At 37.8% G+C, this 20,563-nt stretch overlaps 1 protein-coding gene across 2 annotated transcripts in view; it reads left to right on the forward strand.

The window, feature by feature from the left end:
• The first annotated feature begins 2,493 nt into the window (after nucleotides 1-2,493).
• Nucleotides 2,494-20,563, forward strand: part of acsf3 (acyl-CoA synthetase family member 3) — a 66,216-nt gene continuing 48,146 nt past the window's right edge. Inside the window, exons 1-3 of one of the 2 annotated variants that reach the window (XM_052092377.1) lie at nucleotides 2,494-2,533; nucleotides 6,166-6,907; nucleotides 11,231-11,386. In XM_052092377.1, the coding sequence (XP_051948337.1) occupies nucleotides 6,218-6,907; nucleotides 11,231-11,386 (846 nt within the window). In that variant the 5' untranslated portion in view covers nucleotides 2,494-2,533; nucleotides 6,166-6,217. The remainder of the gene's footprint in view (nucleotides 2,534-6,165; nucleotides 6,908-11,230; nucleotides 11,387-20,563) is intronic. The other variant, XM_052092385.1, reaches the window with a different exon arrangement.

A 20,563-nucleotide genomic window follows, 5' to 3' on the forward strand; every position in this document is an offset into this window, starting at 1 on the left:
TCCCCAATAGTGCATTGCAGTAGAGATCCTTGAGGAACTCTTTGATGGCATAATCCATGCAAGGGTGTCTTTGCATATCATGTGTTGTAGCACTTCCTTTATGCGTTTTCAATTTTAAAAGAAAAACTTCTCATTCCTCAGTATGGGCAAGCAACAAGTTTGCAACTGCTGTAAGTTCCTGAAGATTCTTGTGTAATAGAGTTCAAAGGTTTCCACTTGATAATGAGGCTGAAGTTCCTCCAGAGACCAGATTCCCAATGTTGAATAAACTATGCACAGATAAGACGCACGTGTTTGTGAGTGGCATGTATCTTGCATGTGTTTACACTCCAGTAACTCTTGGAAACAAGTCAAGTTTTGCAGCTGTAGCACCAAATAATTCATCGCCCACTCCGCGCCCAGGAGAAGCCACAGGTAGTTGATGAAGTGGCAGTGCCAAGCATCCCAACTGGCGAAGACAAAGCACAGCTGCTGAGAGTCAACGCAGCCAGATGCCGCTGCTGACGTGCCATGTGTTCCAATAGGGGCAAGAGGGGTAGAGTGAGGCGCTTGCCAAGACTTTCTCATCTGGTGCCAACCTGACACATGTTTTTGGAACACCCCTTGATTTCCATTCCCTGCTCAATCTCAGAATCCTTCGGAAAAGAGGGGGCTTCCCGTTTCTCCCTCAGTTTTCATCGAATCCTGTGCCAAACAAAGGGGAAGCTGGCGCCCACTGCCGGACATATTACCTGCCAACATCGTGACTGTGAAGATACCAGGTTGGCGTACAGCCATTGGGGCAGCGCATCAAATGTAATTTGCCTTCTGCTCTTCAATAACCTTTCGCCCATCGCTCTGATCAGATATCTTTGAAGAGCACCTGGAATTTGAAATTTGTGCCAAGAACAATGCTCCAAGGTTTCAAGCCTGATAACAGCGAAAAGAAAATCATGTTTGATCGCCAATGTTCCTCACAATACAAGAAGGACATCCACTTGGAGTTGCATCAAAATATTTGCATCACATACCACACAATATGTTGAGAATCCATGATTCATTTCAGCCTCCAGAAGGGTATCCTCACATCAAGCTCTTTCTCTGGGTGTGAATGAATCGTTCGCTGACGATACTATTTCTCAAACTGGAGGGGAGTTTTTCAGACAAAGCTTCCAGTTTGCAGGAACATGCCATCCCTGCTTGCCACGAAGGGGTTTGGGGAAGCGGGAACTTTTTGAATGAGTGCCATATCGGAACAATTCTTATTTGAAGCCCACGACTGCCAGCTGGTGGCTAAGTGCGCCCATGATCTGAGCTGATGCCAAAACCAGTTGGCATGATAAAGCTTGGGTGAGAACAGTGTGATGGCACAATATATACCCAGTCCCAACCAACTTCAGCTCATCTGTCTCTCTGTCTATGACATTTTCAGCTATTTTTAAAAACACTACCATTCAAAATGTTTACATATCTACTCATTTAAGAATACTAGTAAAGTCATCAAAACTATTAAATAACACAAATTGAAGTATTGGAATTATGTAGTGACCATGTTAAACATGTTACATTAAACAAATTAAATCAATCTTAGCTTCTACAAAGTAGCATCCTTTGTCTAGACTAGACAGATCTGCATACTCTCTAAACCATCATCATGAGGCCCGTCCTGAGCTAGTATTGAAGATTTGTCCTTCAATATCTGACCCAACTTGTCCATTACTGTAATAACAGTTTTTGTAAAGAAATTTATATGTAGACACTATTTATATTTGTCTACAAAATGTATTCCTAGCATTTAGGTCAAAGCGTTTTTGAAGGAATAATTCACTCACAATATGACAATTTAGTCATAATTTACACAAATGTAGGTACATTCCAAACTAGTGAACACAAAAGGAGATGTTAGGCAGTATGTTGGGGTTAATTTGGTTTAAATTGGACTGTTACGCCCCAATTTAGCCCCTGGCAGAATGTATATATCAGTCAACATTTTCACTTTCATTGCATTTTTTTGTTTTGTTTGTTTGTTTCATTCTGCCTAACATCTCCTTTTGCACTCCATGGAACCAAGAAGGTATTTTGGGTTTGGAAGAACATGAGGGTGAGTAAATGATGACATCATTTGCATTTTTTTTGGGCGAACTATGCCTTTAAGATCGTGAGAGACAAAAATTCAGTGGTGTGTTCGAATTTTTGACTTGTAGTGTCCTCAAATGCCATTGTTATGTTTTATTATAGCCTACTCATTCTTTTCATTCCCAGCATAGCTGAATGCCTAAAATGATTCAGGCCCAAAATGTATTTATGGAAGCAATGTTAATATTTTAGTTATATTGAGTATATGTAATCCTCAAGTGAATAAGCGCATGTACATTAAAAGTCAAATCAGCTGTATAATATATGAGAATCTTCCAAAATGCAAACCACTGCGATAACACAGCAGGGAAGACGTCCCGCGTGAAGAGTGCAGTAAATAAAGGTTCCGCTCCGCCTCGGTTTCCACACGGAATATTACACGGCGCACCGTCTCCGGCATCACAGTACTGTACAGTAGGTAGGCCGTTCATTATTCTGCAAATGTTTGAGGAAGACTGATGTTTTAGTTGTCATTTGAATGTGTAGAGTTGCTTAGCAACAATAGAATGATTTTAAATGACCTGCCCAAAGCGGAGTGAGTTCAGAACGCAAGAGTGCGAGATAACACGCTTTAAACATGTTTATGATCCCTTATGTTCTGTTTGCTTGACTGTTCATTTATATTCTTTATACCTAAATGCTGTATGTGTGAAAAAATAACACGTGCAATATTGGGATTAATGTATTATTTTCAATTTAGTTTATTTTAATGTAGGTTACCTCTTGAGTCTGTGTTTCATCACAAAGCCATGCACTTTTCAGAAAGGTGACTTATCAATGAGTTGTCTACAGTAAAACATTGTTGCTGTCTGGAAAAAGCAAAACCACACTTTAAAACCAATCTTAAAATCTTGAGAAATCAATGATATGGATGTTTTTTTGGAGGGGCTTGGGGTCTGTCTATATTTATGTACATATAGTATCCCTGTAAAGGAGTTAGTAAATACTGTTTTAAGTTCAATGTTATTATTACTAAGTACAAAGTGCTATATAAATATGGTTTATTATTATTATTATTATTATTATTAAGCTAAACGTTTTAGACACTTATTTTGTGTCACTTGGTGTTAGTTTTATCTATAGAATGTCTTAAAGTTCATATCCTTGCCATTAGATTATATATATATATATATATATATATATATATATATATATTGCAATTTGTAGTAAGTAATGTCTGCCTGTGTTTGGAATAGCATATCAGCATAATACTTTAACTGTTTTTGCAGTATAATCTGTCTGTCTGAATATTTATCTATCTATCTATCTATCTATCTGTCTGTCTATCTACGTATACTGTCTGTCTGTCTATTAATCTTTCCATCTGTCTGACTAGTTATCTATTTACCTATCTGTCTGTCTGACTATTTATCTGTCTGTCTGTCTGTCTACATACACTGATCAGCCACAACATTAAAACCACCTGCCTAATATTTTTTAGTTCCCCTCGTGCCGACAAAACCGCACCAACCCGCATCTTAGAGATGATATTCTTCTCCCCACAATTGTACAGAGTGGTTATCTGAGTTACCGTAGACTTTATCAGTTCAAACTAGTCTGGCCATTCTCTTCTGACCTCTCTCAACATGGCATATCTCTCCACAGAACTGAATCCCTGTCTAGCTATTTATCTGTTTGTCTGTCTCTCTGTCGGTCAGTCGGTCTATCATTCTCTTGCTTTATATATATATATATATATATGTATCTCTCTGTCTTCCTTTCTAGCTATCTATCGTTCTATCTATCATTGTATCTAGCTAGTGTATGCACCTCCTGTCTGTCGATGTATCTTTCTGTCTGTATGTCTATTTATTTATCCGTCTGTCTCTCTATCTATTTATCTGTCTGTCTTGCTATTTGTATGTCTGCCTGCCTGTCTATCGTTCTATATAACAGTCTATCTATCATTCTTTTGCTATATATCTATCTATGTATATATCTGTCTTTCTTTATGTCTGTCTGTCTCCAGTGCTGTGGAAAAGTATTTGCCCAAATTCAGATTTCTTTTTTTATTATTTATTTTTCATAATACGTTGTTTTAGATCTTCAGACGAGATATAACAGAACAAAGGCAATCTGAGTAAACACAAAATACAGTTTTCATATAGATATATATATATATATATATATATATATATATATATATATATATATATATATATATATATATACACACATACATATATGTGGCAGGGTGGAGGGCGGGGCCGGGTCGTGAATCTGCACACCCAGCACCTAATTAGGCTGATGAAGCCCGAGAGGGATAAGGCCGACTGGAGATGGCAGTGCGACAGAGAGAGAGTTACGGGCAGCTGTCCGACACCTGTGTGTGTGTGTGTGTGTGTTCGTCTTTTTGGTTATTAAAATATTATTTATATTGTAAAGCAGGTTCTCACCTCCTCCTTTCCCTTTTACCTCATTACAAAATCATTTTTATTGAAGCAAAAGTTTTTCCAACACCTATAAAACTAACTGTCCCCTAAAACTGAATAGCTTGTTGTGCCACCTTTTACAGCATCAACTGCAACCAAACACTTCTGATCAATGGAGATCAGTCTTTCACAACGCTGTGGTGGAATTTTGACCCCTCTTCTTTACAGAACTGATTTAGTTCAGCCACATGTTTAAGGTCCTGCCACAGCATTTCAATCGGGTTCAAGTCAGGACTTTGACTAGGCCACTCCAAAACTTTAATTTAGCTTCTTTTGAGTCATTCAGAGGTGGAGTTACACCTGTGCTTTGGATCGTTGTCTTGCTGCATAATCCAGTTGTGCATGAGCTTCAACTCATGGACCGATGACCGGACGTTCTCCTTTAGGATTTTCCGGTAGAGAGCAGAATTCTTGTTTCATTCAATTATTGCAAGTCGCCCTGAAGCAGCAAAGGATCCCCACACCATCACACGGCCTCCAACATGCTTGACCGTAGGTATGATGTTCTTTTTGTGGAATTCTGTGTTTGATTTGCACCAGATGTAACGGGACACCTGTCTTCCAAACAGTTCCACTTTCAACTCATCTTTGAGGATCATCAATGTGTGTTTTGGCTTAATGTTCTTCTGGGTTAGGAGTGGTTTTCGCCTCGCCACTCTTCCATGGATGGCATTTTTGGCCAGTGTCTTTCTGATAGTGGAGTCATGAACATTGACCTTTATTGATGCGAGAGCAGCCTGCAGTTCCTTGGATGTTGTCCTTGGCTTTTTTGTGACTTCCTGGATGAATCGGTGCTGTGCTCATAGAGGAATTATGGAAGGTCGGTGGCCACTTCTGGGAAGGTTCACTACTGTTTTCCCCATTTGGAGATAATGGCTCTCACTGTGGTTCTTTGGAGTCCCAGAGTCTTTGAAATAGTTTTGTAACCCTTCCCAGACTGATGTATTTCAATCACCTTTTTCCTCATAATTTCTGGAATTTCTTTCAACCTTGGCATAGTGTGCTACTGATGAGACCCTTTGGCCAACTTCATGCTGCTGAAAAAGTTATATTTATGTGTTGATTTGATTGAACAGGGCTGGCAGTAATCAGGAGTGGGCGTGTCTAGTCCAGCTGTACCCCATTATGAATGCAGTTTCATAGATTTGGGGATTTAGTGACTAAGGGGCAAATACTTTTTCACACCGTTGGTATTGGAAAACATTTTTGCTTCAATAAATAACATTATCATTTAAAACTGTATTTTGTGTTTAATTGGATTGCCTTTGTTTTATGATGGATTTTGAATCAATTTATGATGAGATATAAACAAAAACCGTCTGTCTGTGTGTCCATCTGTCTGTCTACATATCTGTCTGTTTGTCTATTTATTTCTGTCTGTCTATTTATTGTATGTATAGATATTCAATAAGGTAGAAATAGCAATAATATGGAAGTATGTTATTCCAAGCTTAGTTATTGTAGGCAAGACAGTATACAGTATATACTGCAGAGTAAGCATAGCCCCTCTTAATATGCTTAATTAAATTTTATATTTAATGTCTGTTTTTGTTTTTAGTTACTTTATATGTACTGTATATTCATATTTTTTTCTATATTTTTTCCCCCTCTTGTTAAGACTGACGATCACATGATAAAGTTTGTGGGCTCCTCCTGTGCGATCTCTCGTCATGCTGTCCTTACACACTTTCTGGTCTTCAGGACGGTCTCACTGTAGGGAAAGCAGAAGACCCCTGAAGTGGCTCCTGAGAAATGTTGAACAGCGAGCACATGCATCATCCAGCCTCAAAATCACTGTAGCTGGAGGGAAGGTGGCACCGGTTTTCTCTAAAGCTCCTGCATATGGAGACAATGTTGCCATCACCGATCACAGTGGGAGCCACACCTACCACTCGCTCTACAAAAACAGCATAAGCCTGGCAGGACGCATTACCAAATTGCTCGCTTGTCCATCAGGAGACCTGCAGGGCAAGCGCATCTCGTTCTTGTGCAACAATGACTCATCCTACACTGTGGCCCAGTGGGCGTCCTGGATGTGTGGCGCCGTCGCTGTGCCCCTGTACAGGAAACATCCTCTGAGTGAGCTGGAATATGTCATTGCAGACTCCCAGAGCTCACTACTGGTGGCCGGACAGCCTTTCACGGGCACCCTTGAGCCGTTGGCCCAGAAACTCGGGCTGCCCTGCCTGGAGCTTTCCAACATGTCAATCCTAGACCCTCTGCAGTCAGAGGACATGCAGGCGTTTCCTGGTGAGAGCATCTCAGACTGGGCGGAGAGGCCAGCCATGCTGATCTACACCAGCGGAACCACAGGCAGACCGAAGGGAGTGCTACACACCCACAGCAGCTTGCAGGCCATGGTGAATGAATGTTTATGCTGCATGCAAGTACATGTTCTCAAATAGATGCAGATTTGTAAACCAGTGATTTTTGGTTCGTACATACCCCGATCAGCCACAACATTAAAACTAGCTGCCTAATATAGCGTAGGTCCCCTTGTGCCGCAAAAACAGCGCCAACCCGCATGTCAGAATAGCATTCTGAGATTATAATCTGCTCACTACGTTACCGTAGACTTTGTCAGTTCAAACCAGTCTGGTCATTCTCTGTTGAAGTTTCACATGAACAAGGTGTTTCTGTCCACAGAACTGCCGATCACTGGATGTTTTTTGTTTTTGGCGCCATTCAGAGTAAATTCTAGAAACTTGTGTGTGAAAATCCCAGAAATACTCAAACCAGCACATCTGGCACCAATAATCATACCACGGTACAAATCACTGTTTACACCAAGTGTGCCGCACAAGCCCTTAACTCTTTCCCCGCCAGCGTTTTTAAAAAAAAGTTGCCAGCCACCGCCAGGGTTTTTGACGATTTTCGCTAAATTTTAATGGCCCGCAGAATATTATCTTCCATGAATATATGAAGATGCTATATGTCACAATAAAGATCTGAGCCTCTGCTTTTAGGCAAAAAAAACGATTTTATTTTATCTTCATTTGTTCTTTTTTTTTATTGCGACTTGAACAGAGGTCGGTTTTGTCAAAAAACAACATTTCAGACAAAAAGCTGATAAAAAGGCATGTTTATGTCTGATATTTTGAGCTTCTCAATACTCCACTTCTTCATGTTTGAGACGATCGCAGTCTGTTTCTTTGATCAAAGAGTTGCGTACTCTTTCAAAACATGCGCAAAGCGTTTTTTCATAAAACACGGAAAATTCCGTGTTTGGCGGGGAAAGAGTTAAAAGTGAAGCCAAAACATCTCGATCGCCCCCCGGTGACTGGTCCTAGTATAGGTCATAAACCCCGCCTCCCCATGTTAATTCAACGGAACGTGAGACCAACTAAACAATTAAATTACACTTCACGTATCTTTTTTCCAAAGATAGTTTCTGTCATTTACTGTCGTTTCTATCACGTTGATGTCATTTCAAGTGTTTGTTTTCAAAATAAGTTTGTTTTTAGTTATTTGATGCTATAAAAACAGTGCTGTGACGTCATGATTGACAGCTGTGATTGACAGGTTCTCTGAGCTGAAGTAGTCACTGAAGCACCAACTGACTTTTTTCGGGATCTTCGGAGGACTGAGGAGATTGGAGCTTTAAATGTGAATATCTAAATTTCTATAATTCATTATTTCACACCGTCATAAGTCAGAAGTCAAAAGTGCAGGGCGTGTGCTTGCAATTGATTCACGCGAGTGAGGGCGGGGCCTTGATTTCGCGGCTTTACTTCCTGCTCACTACTGCGCAGGTCTGGTCCCGAAATCGCAACTGCGCAGACTCAAGTCCCAAGATGTCAGCGCCATATCGGGACACTGGCGGCTTCAGTTCTCACCAATGGAAAAGAGCGAAGGGGCGTCGTCCATCTTTTTTTACAGTCTATGGGTTACACATTCCGATGGTTGATGTGAACATTAACAGAAGCTCCTGACCCGTATCTGCATGATTTTATGCACTGCACTGCTGCCACGGGATTGGCTGATAAGATAATCACATGGATGATTGTTGGTGCCAGACAGGCTGGTTTGAGTATTTCTGTAACTGCTGATTAATTTTAATTATTTAAAGCAGAATGTGGCTCAAATTGATTGACAGAAATCATCGAACAGTATTAACAGGCATGTTTTTTGACTTGCTGTTCAAAGCTAAGTTCACGATCGATTGACACATTTGATGAGAACATCAGATGTTTGGCTCACTTTGATATTTCAAGCTATTGTTTCATGAGGTTGCTGTAGTTGTGCACTATTTAGTGTAATACTGTGTGATTAATATTAGCAGTGTGATGCATGATGGGAACTGTCACTGTGTTCTTTTACTTTTGTTCCACTTGAACTCTCTGAATAATCGCTCAGACTATTTAATATTATGCTGCACTCAAGGCACTGCAGTTCTTTCCCCAACCTAAATTGACCTGCATTTCCAATAGGGTGGAAAATTAGATCACTCTCAATTAAGGGGGGCTTCTTCTGTCAAGCTCAAGCTTGTGTGTTCCTCATTGGGTGGACGGAGCTGCTGTTGGTCAACCTCACAATTCACCACTGTTACACACACACACACACACACACACACACACACATGCACACATGCTCTTTTGTCTTGTGAATTCCCATCCCAAACCTTTCTACATCTTTGCATGTTGTTATCGCTAATAGCTAATTCCATATATTTTTTATAAGATGGTAAAAGTGTTATGTTGGGGTATATAGAGAGACATTTCAACTAAAAATAGGCATGTAACATGTCTTCAGAAAACAATGGCAGTCTAAGGGAAAATCTTGCTTTTTAATCACAGTTTGCTTTGAGGTGACTATTGTGTGACTTAAGCAAGCTGTGAAACTTAATATACAATTTTTCCCACCAAAACTGTTGTTGTGATGCAGCTCACAGTAGCTACTGTTACGTGTAGTTTTTACCATTTGTAAAAACTGTTAACTGTTCTAAAAATGTTAGGTGTCTGGAGGCTAAGTGATTAAACCTAAAAAAAAATTGCGAACAACTTCGCCACCCTTTTAGCATAGCAACGCCCTAGTAACCACCGTAGCATTGTGGTTTTGCACAGTCAAGCCCCGATTGTTCGGTCCTACTTTATATTGGGTGTCTTTAACTATAGTGTAGTAATATTAAAATACAATAAAATGTATTTATTTTGCAACTAGATGTTGTTCTGCAAAATTCTCAAAGGTTTCACATTTGCTACTACTGGAGTTGAGGTATGGGTAGGCTTAGGGGTTGGGGTTTGATTAGGGGTAAGGTTAACTGTGTAGCTACAAATTTAATTAAATGAATGAACTTTAAAATTAAGTACAATACAACAACATAAATGTACAGAATGCTTAACCCCTTAAATTCTATGGACCCGTAGAGTCATAGGGGCCACTAAATCATGAAAAAGGTTTATGCTTAAAACATTAAAGATCTCTGTGTACATTAGTCAGGCACATGAGGTATCATTTGAAAGCTTAGAATCTGAACGTTTCAGAGATAATCATCACTTCTGAATATATGTTACTTAAAATAACAAAATAAGGCCTCAAAACATTCACGTTCAAAATTAGTGCCCCCTAGAGGTAATGGGATATAAATATTTTTATGAAAATAAAAGTCCTTCACAAAGCACCTAAATGGACAAGTCATATTTCAAATACTGTGACTCTACAGGTAATTTTGTTGTCCTAATCCTTCAGTTCGAAAGATTTTCAAAAGAATCACAAAGTGAAATATCGAAGTTTCCTAAGAAATGAGCCATTTTTATTTGTCTGTGAGCTTGCTTGGCTGAATAATCCAGTGCTATATTTGAGATATCCAGAACAAAATATGCCATCCAGAAGGAAGAGCATGCAAAACAAATGATCAGAAAAATATGTTTTCGACTATTGATGATAAAATGTTATATATCATCTCAGCTTTCTAATGACACCTAGATTGAGCTTGTAGTCCACTCAGAGGCCGAGATATATGAAACAATGAGGGTGGTGCATGAACTGAAAATTAGCCTGAATGTCTATGGACGAGAAAATCTGTGAGGGCTAAAATGCATTAGAGCGCCACCTACATTTCAGATCTGCATATTTCTTTCATAAATCTCGTAAAACATCATCAATCTCCAGGGGTTTGTGAATCCCCACTTGGGAACCTTGTTGTATATTATGGGAGCATCCGTGCAATTTTGTCAAGTCCTTTTTTTGTTTGCTATTTTGGTGATCTGGAATGTTTTGGTTGTATGTGCGTGAGGGATGATTGTGTGAAGTATGTTTAAAATGTGAATGATCAAAATCTAAATGAATGAACAGATTAATTCAATATTAAATGTATGACAGACAGAATTGTCCACAGTTACCCATTCCAGTCTACATAGTATTTTGGTTTAGTGCGTCTGTTTCAACCTAATTCAGGTTGACGTGATTGTAAGCGCGTGCATCATCCCAACTGCACGTGGTAAATAATGAAATTCAGAACACAATGAAAACCGAAGAACTGCTTGTGTGAAACATTCAGTCCACTTAAACTCAAACAGGTCATAATAAATCACTTTGGCGATTTGAAGGTTTTGAGCACAATGACATTGGCCCGTTTCTGGCTTTCCATTGATTCTATCACGCTTTAAACGCGTGGACCCTGGAAATCATAAAAACACTGAACAGCATCAAAAATTAAACATCTGTCTTTTCGCCTCTTGTAGGTTCATGGTTTGGTGTCAGAGTGGGCATGGAGTAGAGATGATGTCATCCTGCACACGCTGCCCCTGCATCATGTGCATGGCATCGTAAACAAGCTGATGTGCCCACTCTGGGTTGGTGCCACCTGTATTATGCTGCCAGAGTTCAGTGCTCAGAAGGTACAGTCCACCCACACATCATTACAACAGCTCAGTCGCCCCAAAGAGTATTGGGAAATGAGTGACACTTAAAAATGGATGTATTGTATGTCATTGCATTAAAAGTTATTATATCATATTTGGACACTTTGTGGTTGTCGAACGTTAGTCTATAGTTGATGTGTTGAACTACAGCTGTGGATATAGGGATGGGACAATATATCGAATTTCAATATATCGCGTACCAAAAACAATTACGAACCATATCAATGCAGAACTCAACATTTCGAATTGACTTCATTGTTTTCTCTCCATGTGATCATAAATCATATCGCTTGATTTTTACACCTACTGCGCTTTATTTGTCTGTACTCCATATATACTTTTCTATATGTGGAGATCCTGCACTCCACATTCCTTGAATAATGTGTCTAATATCCTTTCTGTTCTTTCAAATAAAAAAATCGTATTCATTTAAATCATAAATAGCACATTAATCTCTTAAAGTGACAGTAACCTTTTTAGCACTTGTAATGTATATGAATGTAAACTCAGTGTTATTACTTGTAAATTGTACACATTATTTTAAACATTGATAGCTCATAGCTTAATTATATATACAATTTCTTGATCGAATATGAATTGATAGAATGTAGGATTTTTATATTTTAGTTAAAATTTGATTATAATAATAAATTATTTAAAAAATTAAATATGCACTTTCATATACTTTTTCAGGACCGTTTTTGTTCAATTTTATTGCTTGTTCTTTATGGAGGCCCAAACCTGCATAAATAATAAAAAATAAAAAATAAAGGAATAAATGTCTTGATAAAACAAATATAATTAGTTTTTAATTTAATGTATTCCTGAATTTATTATTGTATGACTTTATTCCTTTATTATTTTCTATATTTATTTTTAACTTTATTTTTATTCTTTTTAACTTTTATTTATTTATTCATTTATTTTGCATATTTTTGTATTTATGTGTTAATTTATTTATTCCCACATATATTTATTTCCATATTTATATATTCCCATATATATTTATTTATTTATTTATTTATACATGTATTTATTTTTACTTTTCTGTGTGCTACATGTAAATGAGGGAGGCGGTCCTTGCGGAGCTCCAGTGCATCATTGGTCGAGAGCTCAATAGTACTTATCGGAAGCAGATGGACGTCCCACCTTAGCACCCGCTGACTCGCACAGATTTTGAATATGCAGGAAACATTTTGCAGAGAGTTTAACAATCCAGGATGTGCTACGACATTCATACCGGCATACAGCTCTCCTAAAACATCAATAAGCACCTCTACTCTAAATGAAACAGTCATTTGATGCGTGATTATCGACTTCATTCGCAAGTTACGCAACTCTCTAGATATATGTGAAGCGTCAACTATATTTAAAAACAATATATATTTTTTTATTGCAGATGTATGTATACATAAACGATCATGGTTGTATCTTTTACAATGAACAATCATAACAACAGAAATCAATATTATGGATTTGCAGACATCAAAATATGAAGTTATATACACAGAAAAAAAGAATAAGGTTAAATCATATCATTTATGAAACTTGCTCATTTTGTGGTTTTGTTGAAGAAACAGTTCCCCATTTATTTTGTGATTGTAGTATAACCAATACATCTTGGATTGACTTAAGCTCTTATGTTTTTAGCCCCACTAACACGATATATGACCTAACGTCACATCAAAACAAGTCAAGAGTAATCGAGCACACGCTTCAATATACAATAAGTCAATGGTGAGCAGGACATGCCCACATCATTATCATACAAGAGACAGAAATGTAAGAATAAATACAAAAATAAATAAATGTGGGGATATTTAAATATAGGAATAAATAAATGTGGGAATAAAAAAATGGAAAAATAAATGATTGCATAAATAAATAATAATAAAACAAAAACAAATGAAAGAATAAAAAAGTTTTAAAGAATAAAAATAAAAAGAGAATATAATAAATAACAAAAAAAAAGTCATACAAAAATAAATTCAGGAATAAATTTCATTAAAAACGAATTATATTTGTTTTATCAAGACATTTATTCCTTTATTTTCTTATTATTATATTTTATTTATTTATTTATTATTTTTGCATGTTTTGTCCTCCATAGTTCTGCACCTGATCAGCCTGAATGCAGCCTACTATTTACTATTTTTGAGGGGAACTTCATAGAAACACAAAGAGAGTAGATGGCCCCATAGACTTTCATTATAAATGCGTTTCCCATTCATTTATTTTGGTCTCTTGGAGACAAATTTGAGTGACCATGTGTAAATGGATAGCAATCCAATTGTTGCATGACATAAAAAAAGTGTAAATGTACATTTCTGCCTTTAAACTAGAGCCCGACCGATATGGGATTTTTGAGACTGATATCGATTTTATAGGGGGAAATTCACTGATTACCGATATGGTAGCCGACATAGTTATAGCTTATAATGGACTGTTCACCGATTTTGCACCAATATGACTCAGAAGGCTGCTTTGTTAAAAATATATTTTTATCAAAGAATATTTTAGATTATTATTATACACTGAGTCAATGATGCTTGCATCATACTGAGTAAGTAGTCAACATTTTTGTCTGTTGTAATCATCAGCATGCCACGTACGTAGTACATAGATATTAAGTTGTAAAAAAAAATGTAATATTCCTGATCAAAAGATCAAATCCTTTTATTTGTTCCATTGTACAATCCGTGGAACTTTCGTAAAGCAATTAAATGAGTTTCCAGGAATGATGCTGCAAGCATCATTGACTCTGGCCGTCTACCTGCCTCCCCTTGGGTGGAAGTCCTGAGACCTGCACAATGAAGTTGTGTATAGCGAGTAGAGGAGAGTGGCGATCACCCTTATCGGGTACTTGTCAAAAGGATGCGCTAATTGTAGCCATGTTGCTGCGTGCCAGTGCTCTAGGCTTCAATACCGGGGCTGAGGAACTGACAGGCACTGGCTCAACCAGTGTGTGTGTGTGTAAAAGAGAGCACGGGCTGTCACAGCAAGCGTGGAGTTTGCAAGATGGATTGCCCCGTGTAGCTTTGTATCTGGCCATGCCAACTCTCGGTAAGGGCTTTAGAAGCAGATCAATGCGTGCCATGACATTGAGGAATGATACCGTGCTTTGTAAAGGGAGGGGGCTCATGGGAGCTGGTGAGCGAGCAGAAGGGCTATAAGGTCCAGGAGAATTTAATGGGAGTCAAGGATGTGATTGACAAGAAAGGTCTGGAGAGGACGCAGTGGGGGGAAACAAGACATTCAAGACAACAAGAAAGTTCCATTCTTAGTTTTTCGGCAGATATGACCTTGAACGTGCACGTTAAAACACAAACGGCTTCTTCGTTAGATCAAACGCTTTCTACACCGCAAGGGTTTTATTATTTACAACATGCAGTTCAGTCATTTTTAATGAAGCTGAAAAATCGATACTTGAGCAACCATTACTTGGGCTTTGAGTTGTTTGAGTGATGAGTGCTCAGCTCAGTTGTGGTGGGAGCAAAACACGCATATAGATGAATTTATTGCGGTATGAATACATTAGACAGCCTGCAGTCAGAGAACGTACCATTATTAATGATGGGATGTAAATGCTATCCATCATATAGGCTTAAGAATGGGGTATGGCGGGTGTTTACTACATATATGTTGGTATGTATTTTATAGATATTCTCCAAATAGAAGTAAAGTATCGCACCCCCATAATTTTTAACATTTGTCTACTAACAATGTACAACATTGTATGTACGCAAATCACAGGAGATTTATGTTATTTGTCCTTTTTCCTGAAAGTCATGAAAATTCCCACCATAGTGTCATTTTCACCACATCTCAAATTCTGTATTAAGTTTTAATAGAATTATGATTTAAATAAATAGAAATGTAAATAAAATGGCCAACTCATTTGTCATGCTAAGGCTAATTTCATAGCTAACATTTTATGTATCCTTAATACACGCAATTAAATAAAATTGTTACACGTTTTGCATAATTTGGCAAAATTACAGCATGATTGGAAATGACGGCCAATACAAAATATTCCACCCCTGGAGTTGTGAGTTTGAATCCAGGGCGTGCTGAGTGACTCCAGCCAGGTCTCCTAAGCAACCAAATTGGCCTGGTTGCTAGGGAGGGTAGAGTCACATGGGGTAACCTCCTCGTGGTCGCTATATTGTGGTTCGCTCTAAGTGGGGTGAGTTGTGCGTGGATGCTGTAAAAAACTTGCGTGAAGCCTCCACACGTGCTATGTCTCCACGGTAACGTGCTCAACAAGCCACGTGATAAGATGTAATCATTTACTTTTCATTACTTTATCCTGCTACTCTATTTTATATATTATCTTGTTTTACCATTTTATATTTGTGATGTTTGTCTTTGACTTAGAGCTGTGTTTAGGGTTGTGTTACTCAAAATGTTGTTGTACTTGCTAAAATAAATAAAATAAAGGATCTAATCTACATTTTGAAGATTTTAGAAGTATTTTGGTACGATTTTAAGGATTGGCCTTATGACTAAAATAGGGTTCCCGCGGGTCTTTAAAAAGTCTTAAAATGTCTTAAATAGGATAACAAAAGTCTTCGTTATCATTTAAAGAAGTCTTAAATTTGGAGACGTAAAGACCAGAATAGCGATATGACCTTAATGTGATCAGTCGAGTTTAAAGGACTATGATTTAATTTTATAAATGTATCATCTGCGTGTGCTGGGGGCTTCAAAGTGAAAAGCATGCGGAGTGTTTCCAGAGGCTTCAGATGGTTTCGCAATCAATGAATACGGACAAGCGATCCCCGATGATCTGTTGATGAAATAAGACAATGTACAATTTAAAGTTTTTGTATTGTAATACTTTGTAGATGATTGCAAAAAATTATCAGCATAGGATTTTGACCATTGCATTTGGCCTACGCTTTTATACAAAGCGACTTACAGTGCACTTATTACAGGGACAATCTCCCCGGAGCAACCTGGAGTTAAGTGCCTTACTCAAGAACACAATGGTGGTGGCTGTGGGGATTGAACCAGCAACCTTCTGATTACCAGTTATGTGCTTTAGCCCACTACGCCACCCTAATTTCAAGTTGCATGTAAAGACCTTTACCACTATACTTTTTGACGTTTTGACACCAAAGACAGATGATCTGATGATCTCAGATGTCATGTAAACACGAATTTCTTGCGCTGTCAGATTTTTGAATAAGCTGATTTTTGGTAGTTATCAGCTTATTGGTGTGCATGTGTAAACACACCCACTAAAACCAAACTCGTGTGTGTGTGTGTGTGTGTGTGTGTGTGTGAAATAATGAAATATGAAGGGGGGTTATGTCTTAAATATTATAAATATAATCATATGCATGCAACAAGATCTTGGTCGGTTGCATAAACATTGCCATTAACTTAAGACTACATCTAACAATTAGTTTGCCTAGCTAAAGACGCCATAGAAAGCCTGTTGCATTAAACAAGCTCACAGTTGTCTTTAGTAAGACAGTCTAATTTGCATTGCATTGTGGGAAGAATAAGACACTGAACAGCTTAAAAAAATGGCCGACAGTGGACGCTCAATACATTTTTTATTCGCTGAGAATATTTGCTTATTAGAGGACTACAGTGCTTCAAAATGTATTTTAATGAACACATTTAGTGATTGAACCCAAATAATTAAAAACACAACATTTTGTCAAAGTCTTCAATCAAGTCTCAACTCAAGCCCCTTTCAGCCCCCACTGGCCCAGCTGACAGTTATTTTCAATGGCAAAATGGAATGTAAACAAAAGTTAGCCTGAGGTGTGCTGTCTTACATTTTGGTCTTTAATTAGACTGATCCAAGTTTTTATGCAACTGACTGAAAAAATTAAGACCAACATATTAGACGACTAACTAGTAAGACTAGTCTAAAACAGTTTTATGCAACCGGCCCCTGATCTGCAACTAATATCATAAATTTTTTTGAAATGCTACATCAGCTGCGTGTTTGTATCAGCTGTTATGCTGCTTGTCTAAATGTATCGGTTTCTGTCTGACAGACTAGGATGTGTGTGTGGTGGGGATTGGTTCTGCCATCCTTCACTATGATTCACGCAGCACATTTATCAACAGTAAAGAAGGGCTGTAAAAGCCCAGTGTGTCCTGCACAGCGAGTCTTCACTCTGACCTCAATAGCAGCTCTACTGGGATAGTGAACTGTGTTTCTCTTCTGCTGGGCATCACACTGACCTTTACATATCTATCTTTTTCCTATTTTAACAACATTCCTGCAGTCCTTTCGACCAAACTCCTCCTAGAGTCACTAAGACAAATAATACAAGGGATGCACTATTTTTGGTATTGGCTATCAGTAGTGTTTTTATTTGTAATTTTTGTTTTTTTCGTCTAATTAGGATTGATATTTTGAAATATCAAGGCTTATTTTTCCCAATTCAAACATTAAACCCTTTTTCAATAGCTAGGTTTTCAAAGTATTAAACAATTATCCTTCTTTTCTACTGTATATTAACATCTTCTGATTGCTGATTTAATTCGAAGCGTGGTATGTCACTTAGTGTGAATGGTATATTTTTGTTTTACAACTACTAAAGTCATGTAGACAACGCATAAAAACACTTATTTTATACTGGTATTTCAACAATGTCGTCAATGTCGTTAGAAGAATGTCCTTCTAACTTCTTATATACTTTTCAAGACATAATACTAGAGATGCACAATATTCCTAATATATATATATAGTTGAAGACGGAAGTTTACATACATTTAGGTTGAAGTCATTAAAACTTTTTTTTTAACCACTCCACAGATTTCATATTAGCAAACTAGGACATCTACTTTGTGCATGACACAAGTTATTTTTCCAACAATTGTTTACAGACCGATTGTTTTGCTTTTAATTGACTATATCACAATTCCAGTGTGTCTGAAGTTTACATCAACTAAGTTAACTGTGCCTTTAAGCAGCTTGGAAAATTCCAGAAAATGATGTCACGCCTTTAGACAATTAGCTTCTGATAGGAGGTGTACTGAATTGGAGGTGTACCTCTCAATGTATTTTAAGGCCTACCTTCAAACTCAGTGCCTCTTTGCTTGACATCATGGGAAAATCAAAAGAAACCAGTCAAGACCTCGTGTCACGTTCAGGCCATGTTCATCTGTACAAACAATAGTACGCAAGTATAAACGGCATGGGACCATGCAGCCATCATAACATCTTCTAGAGATGATTGTAGTTTGTTGCAAAAAGTGCAAATCGATCCCTGAACAACAGCAAAGAATCTTGTGAAGATGCTGGAGGAAGCAGGTGGACGAGTATCTATATCCACAGTAAAACGAGTCCTATATAGACATAACCTGAAAAGCTGCTCCGCAAGGTAGAAGCCACTGCTCCAAAACCACCATAAAAAAGCCATACTACAATTTGCAAGTGCACATGAGGACAAAGATTTTACTTTTTGGAGAAATTTCCTCTGGACTGATGAAACAAAAAATTTAACTTTTTGGCCATAATGACCATCGTTATGTTTGGAGGATAAAGGGTGAGTCTTGCAAGCCGAAGAACACCATCCCAACCGTGAAGCATGGGGGGTGGCAGCATCATGTTGTGGGGGTGCTTTAATGCAGAAGGGACTGGTGCACTTCACAAAAGATGGCATCACAAGGAATGAAAATGATGTGGATATATTGAAGCAACATCTCAAGACATCAGCCAGGAAGTTAAAGCTCGGTCGCAAATGGGTCTTCCAGATGGACAATGACCCCAAGCATACCTCCAAAGTTGTGGCAAAATGGCTTAAGGACAACAAAGTCGAGGTATTGGAGTGGCATCACAAAGCCCTGACCAGAATCTGAAAGAACATTTGTGGGCAGAACTGAAAAAGCATGTGTGAGTGAGGAGGCCTACAACCCTGACTCCGTTACACCAGTTCAGTCTGGAGGAATGGGCCAAAATTCAACAACTTATTGTGAGAAGCTTGTGGAAGGAAACCCAAAAAGTTTGACCCAAGTTAAACAATTTAAAGGCAATGCAACGAAATACTAACAAAGTGTATGTAAACTTCTGACCAACTGGGAATGTGATGAAAGAAATAAAAGTTGAAATAAATAATTCAATCTACTCTTATTCTGACATTTCACATTCTTGAAATTAAGTCATGATCCGAACTGACCTAAGTCAGGGAATGTTTTCTATGATTAAATGTCAGGAATTGTAAAAAACGGAGTTTAAATGTATTTGGCTAAGGTGTCTGTAAACGTCTGACTTCAACTGTATGTATTTCTGTTTTACAACAACCAAAATCATGAAGATTTATGATACTGGTAATTTGTTATCAGTATTGGCTATAATTTCGACATTGGTACATCCTTCGAACTTCTTTCTTTTCAAAAGAAATAATACAAGGATGCATAATATAATAATATTTTTTTGTTAGTTTTACAACAAACAAAATAGTTTAGATTTATGATTTTGGTTGTGATATCGGTTATCGGCCATTACATAGTTTAAAATTGGACAAAACCGTACAGTTTTATAATATATATCATTATATCATTCATCGGTTAACATAAAAAATTATTATCAGTTATAGGTTAAAATTTTTACATTGGTGCATTCTTAAATAATACATAATTGATTGATTATTTGTCAAATAGCAGAATAAATACTTTTAAAGCTAAAAAAGCTTAATATGCTGAGTCAAATATAAGTAAGACATGCATGGGTTCATTTTCACGAAAACGGTAAATGATGTCTTTTGTAGCAGATAAAAAGTCCTGTATTTGTTTTAAGTAGGGCTGGGCGATAAAACAATATCGATATACAGTATATCATGTTAAAGAAAATCCACGATAATCTTTTGAGGAATTTTCGATATTTACTACGTGTTGCTAAAACGCAAGCAGTTCGGCGCTAGGAGAGAGCTCGCTCCGCACCGCTGCCAATCCTACAATCCATCTTGCGAGCATGACGCTCGGCTTTCATAGGAATTAATTGAAAACGCTCTCAGCTTCGCTCGCAACGTGCCAGTGGTAACGTAGGGTCAGACTGGATGAACTTACTAATGCTAGCTGCCTTGCTAATGATTAGGTTATGTCAGACACCGGATTGATTCCATCCGCACTTCAAGACTTCATGACAACGGTTGCGCCCTCTCATCGTCTCTAGTGAAGAGCGCG

This window comes from Xyrauchen texanus, chromosome 2 (assembly GCF_025860055.1).
Source record: "Xyrauchen texanus isolate HMW12.3.18 chromosome 2, RBS_HiC_50CHRs, whole genome shotgun sequence".
Taxonomy (NCBI): domain Eukaryota; kingdom Metazoa; phylum Chordata; class Actinopteri; order Cypriniformes; family Catostomidae; genus Xyrauchen; species Xyrauchen texanus.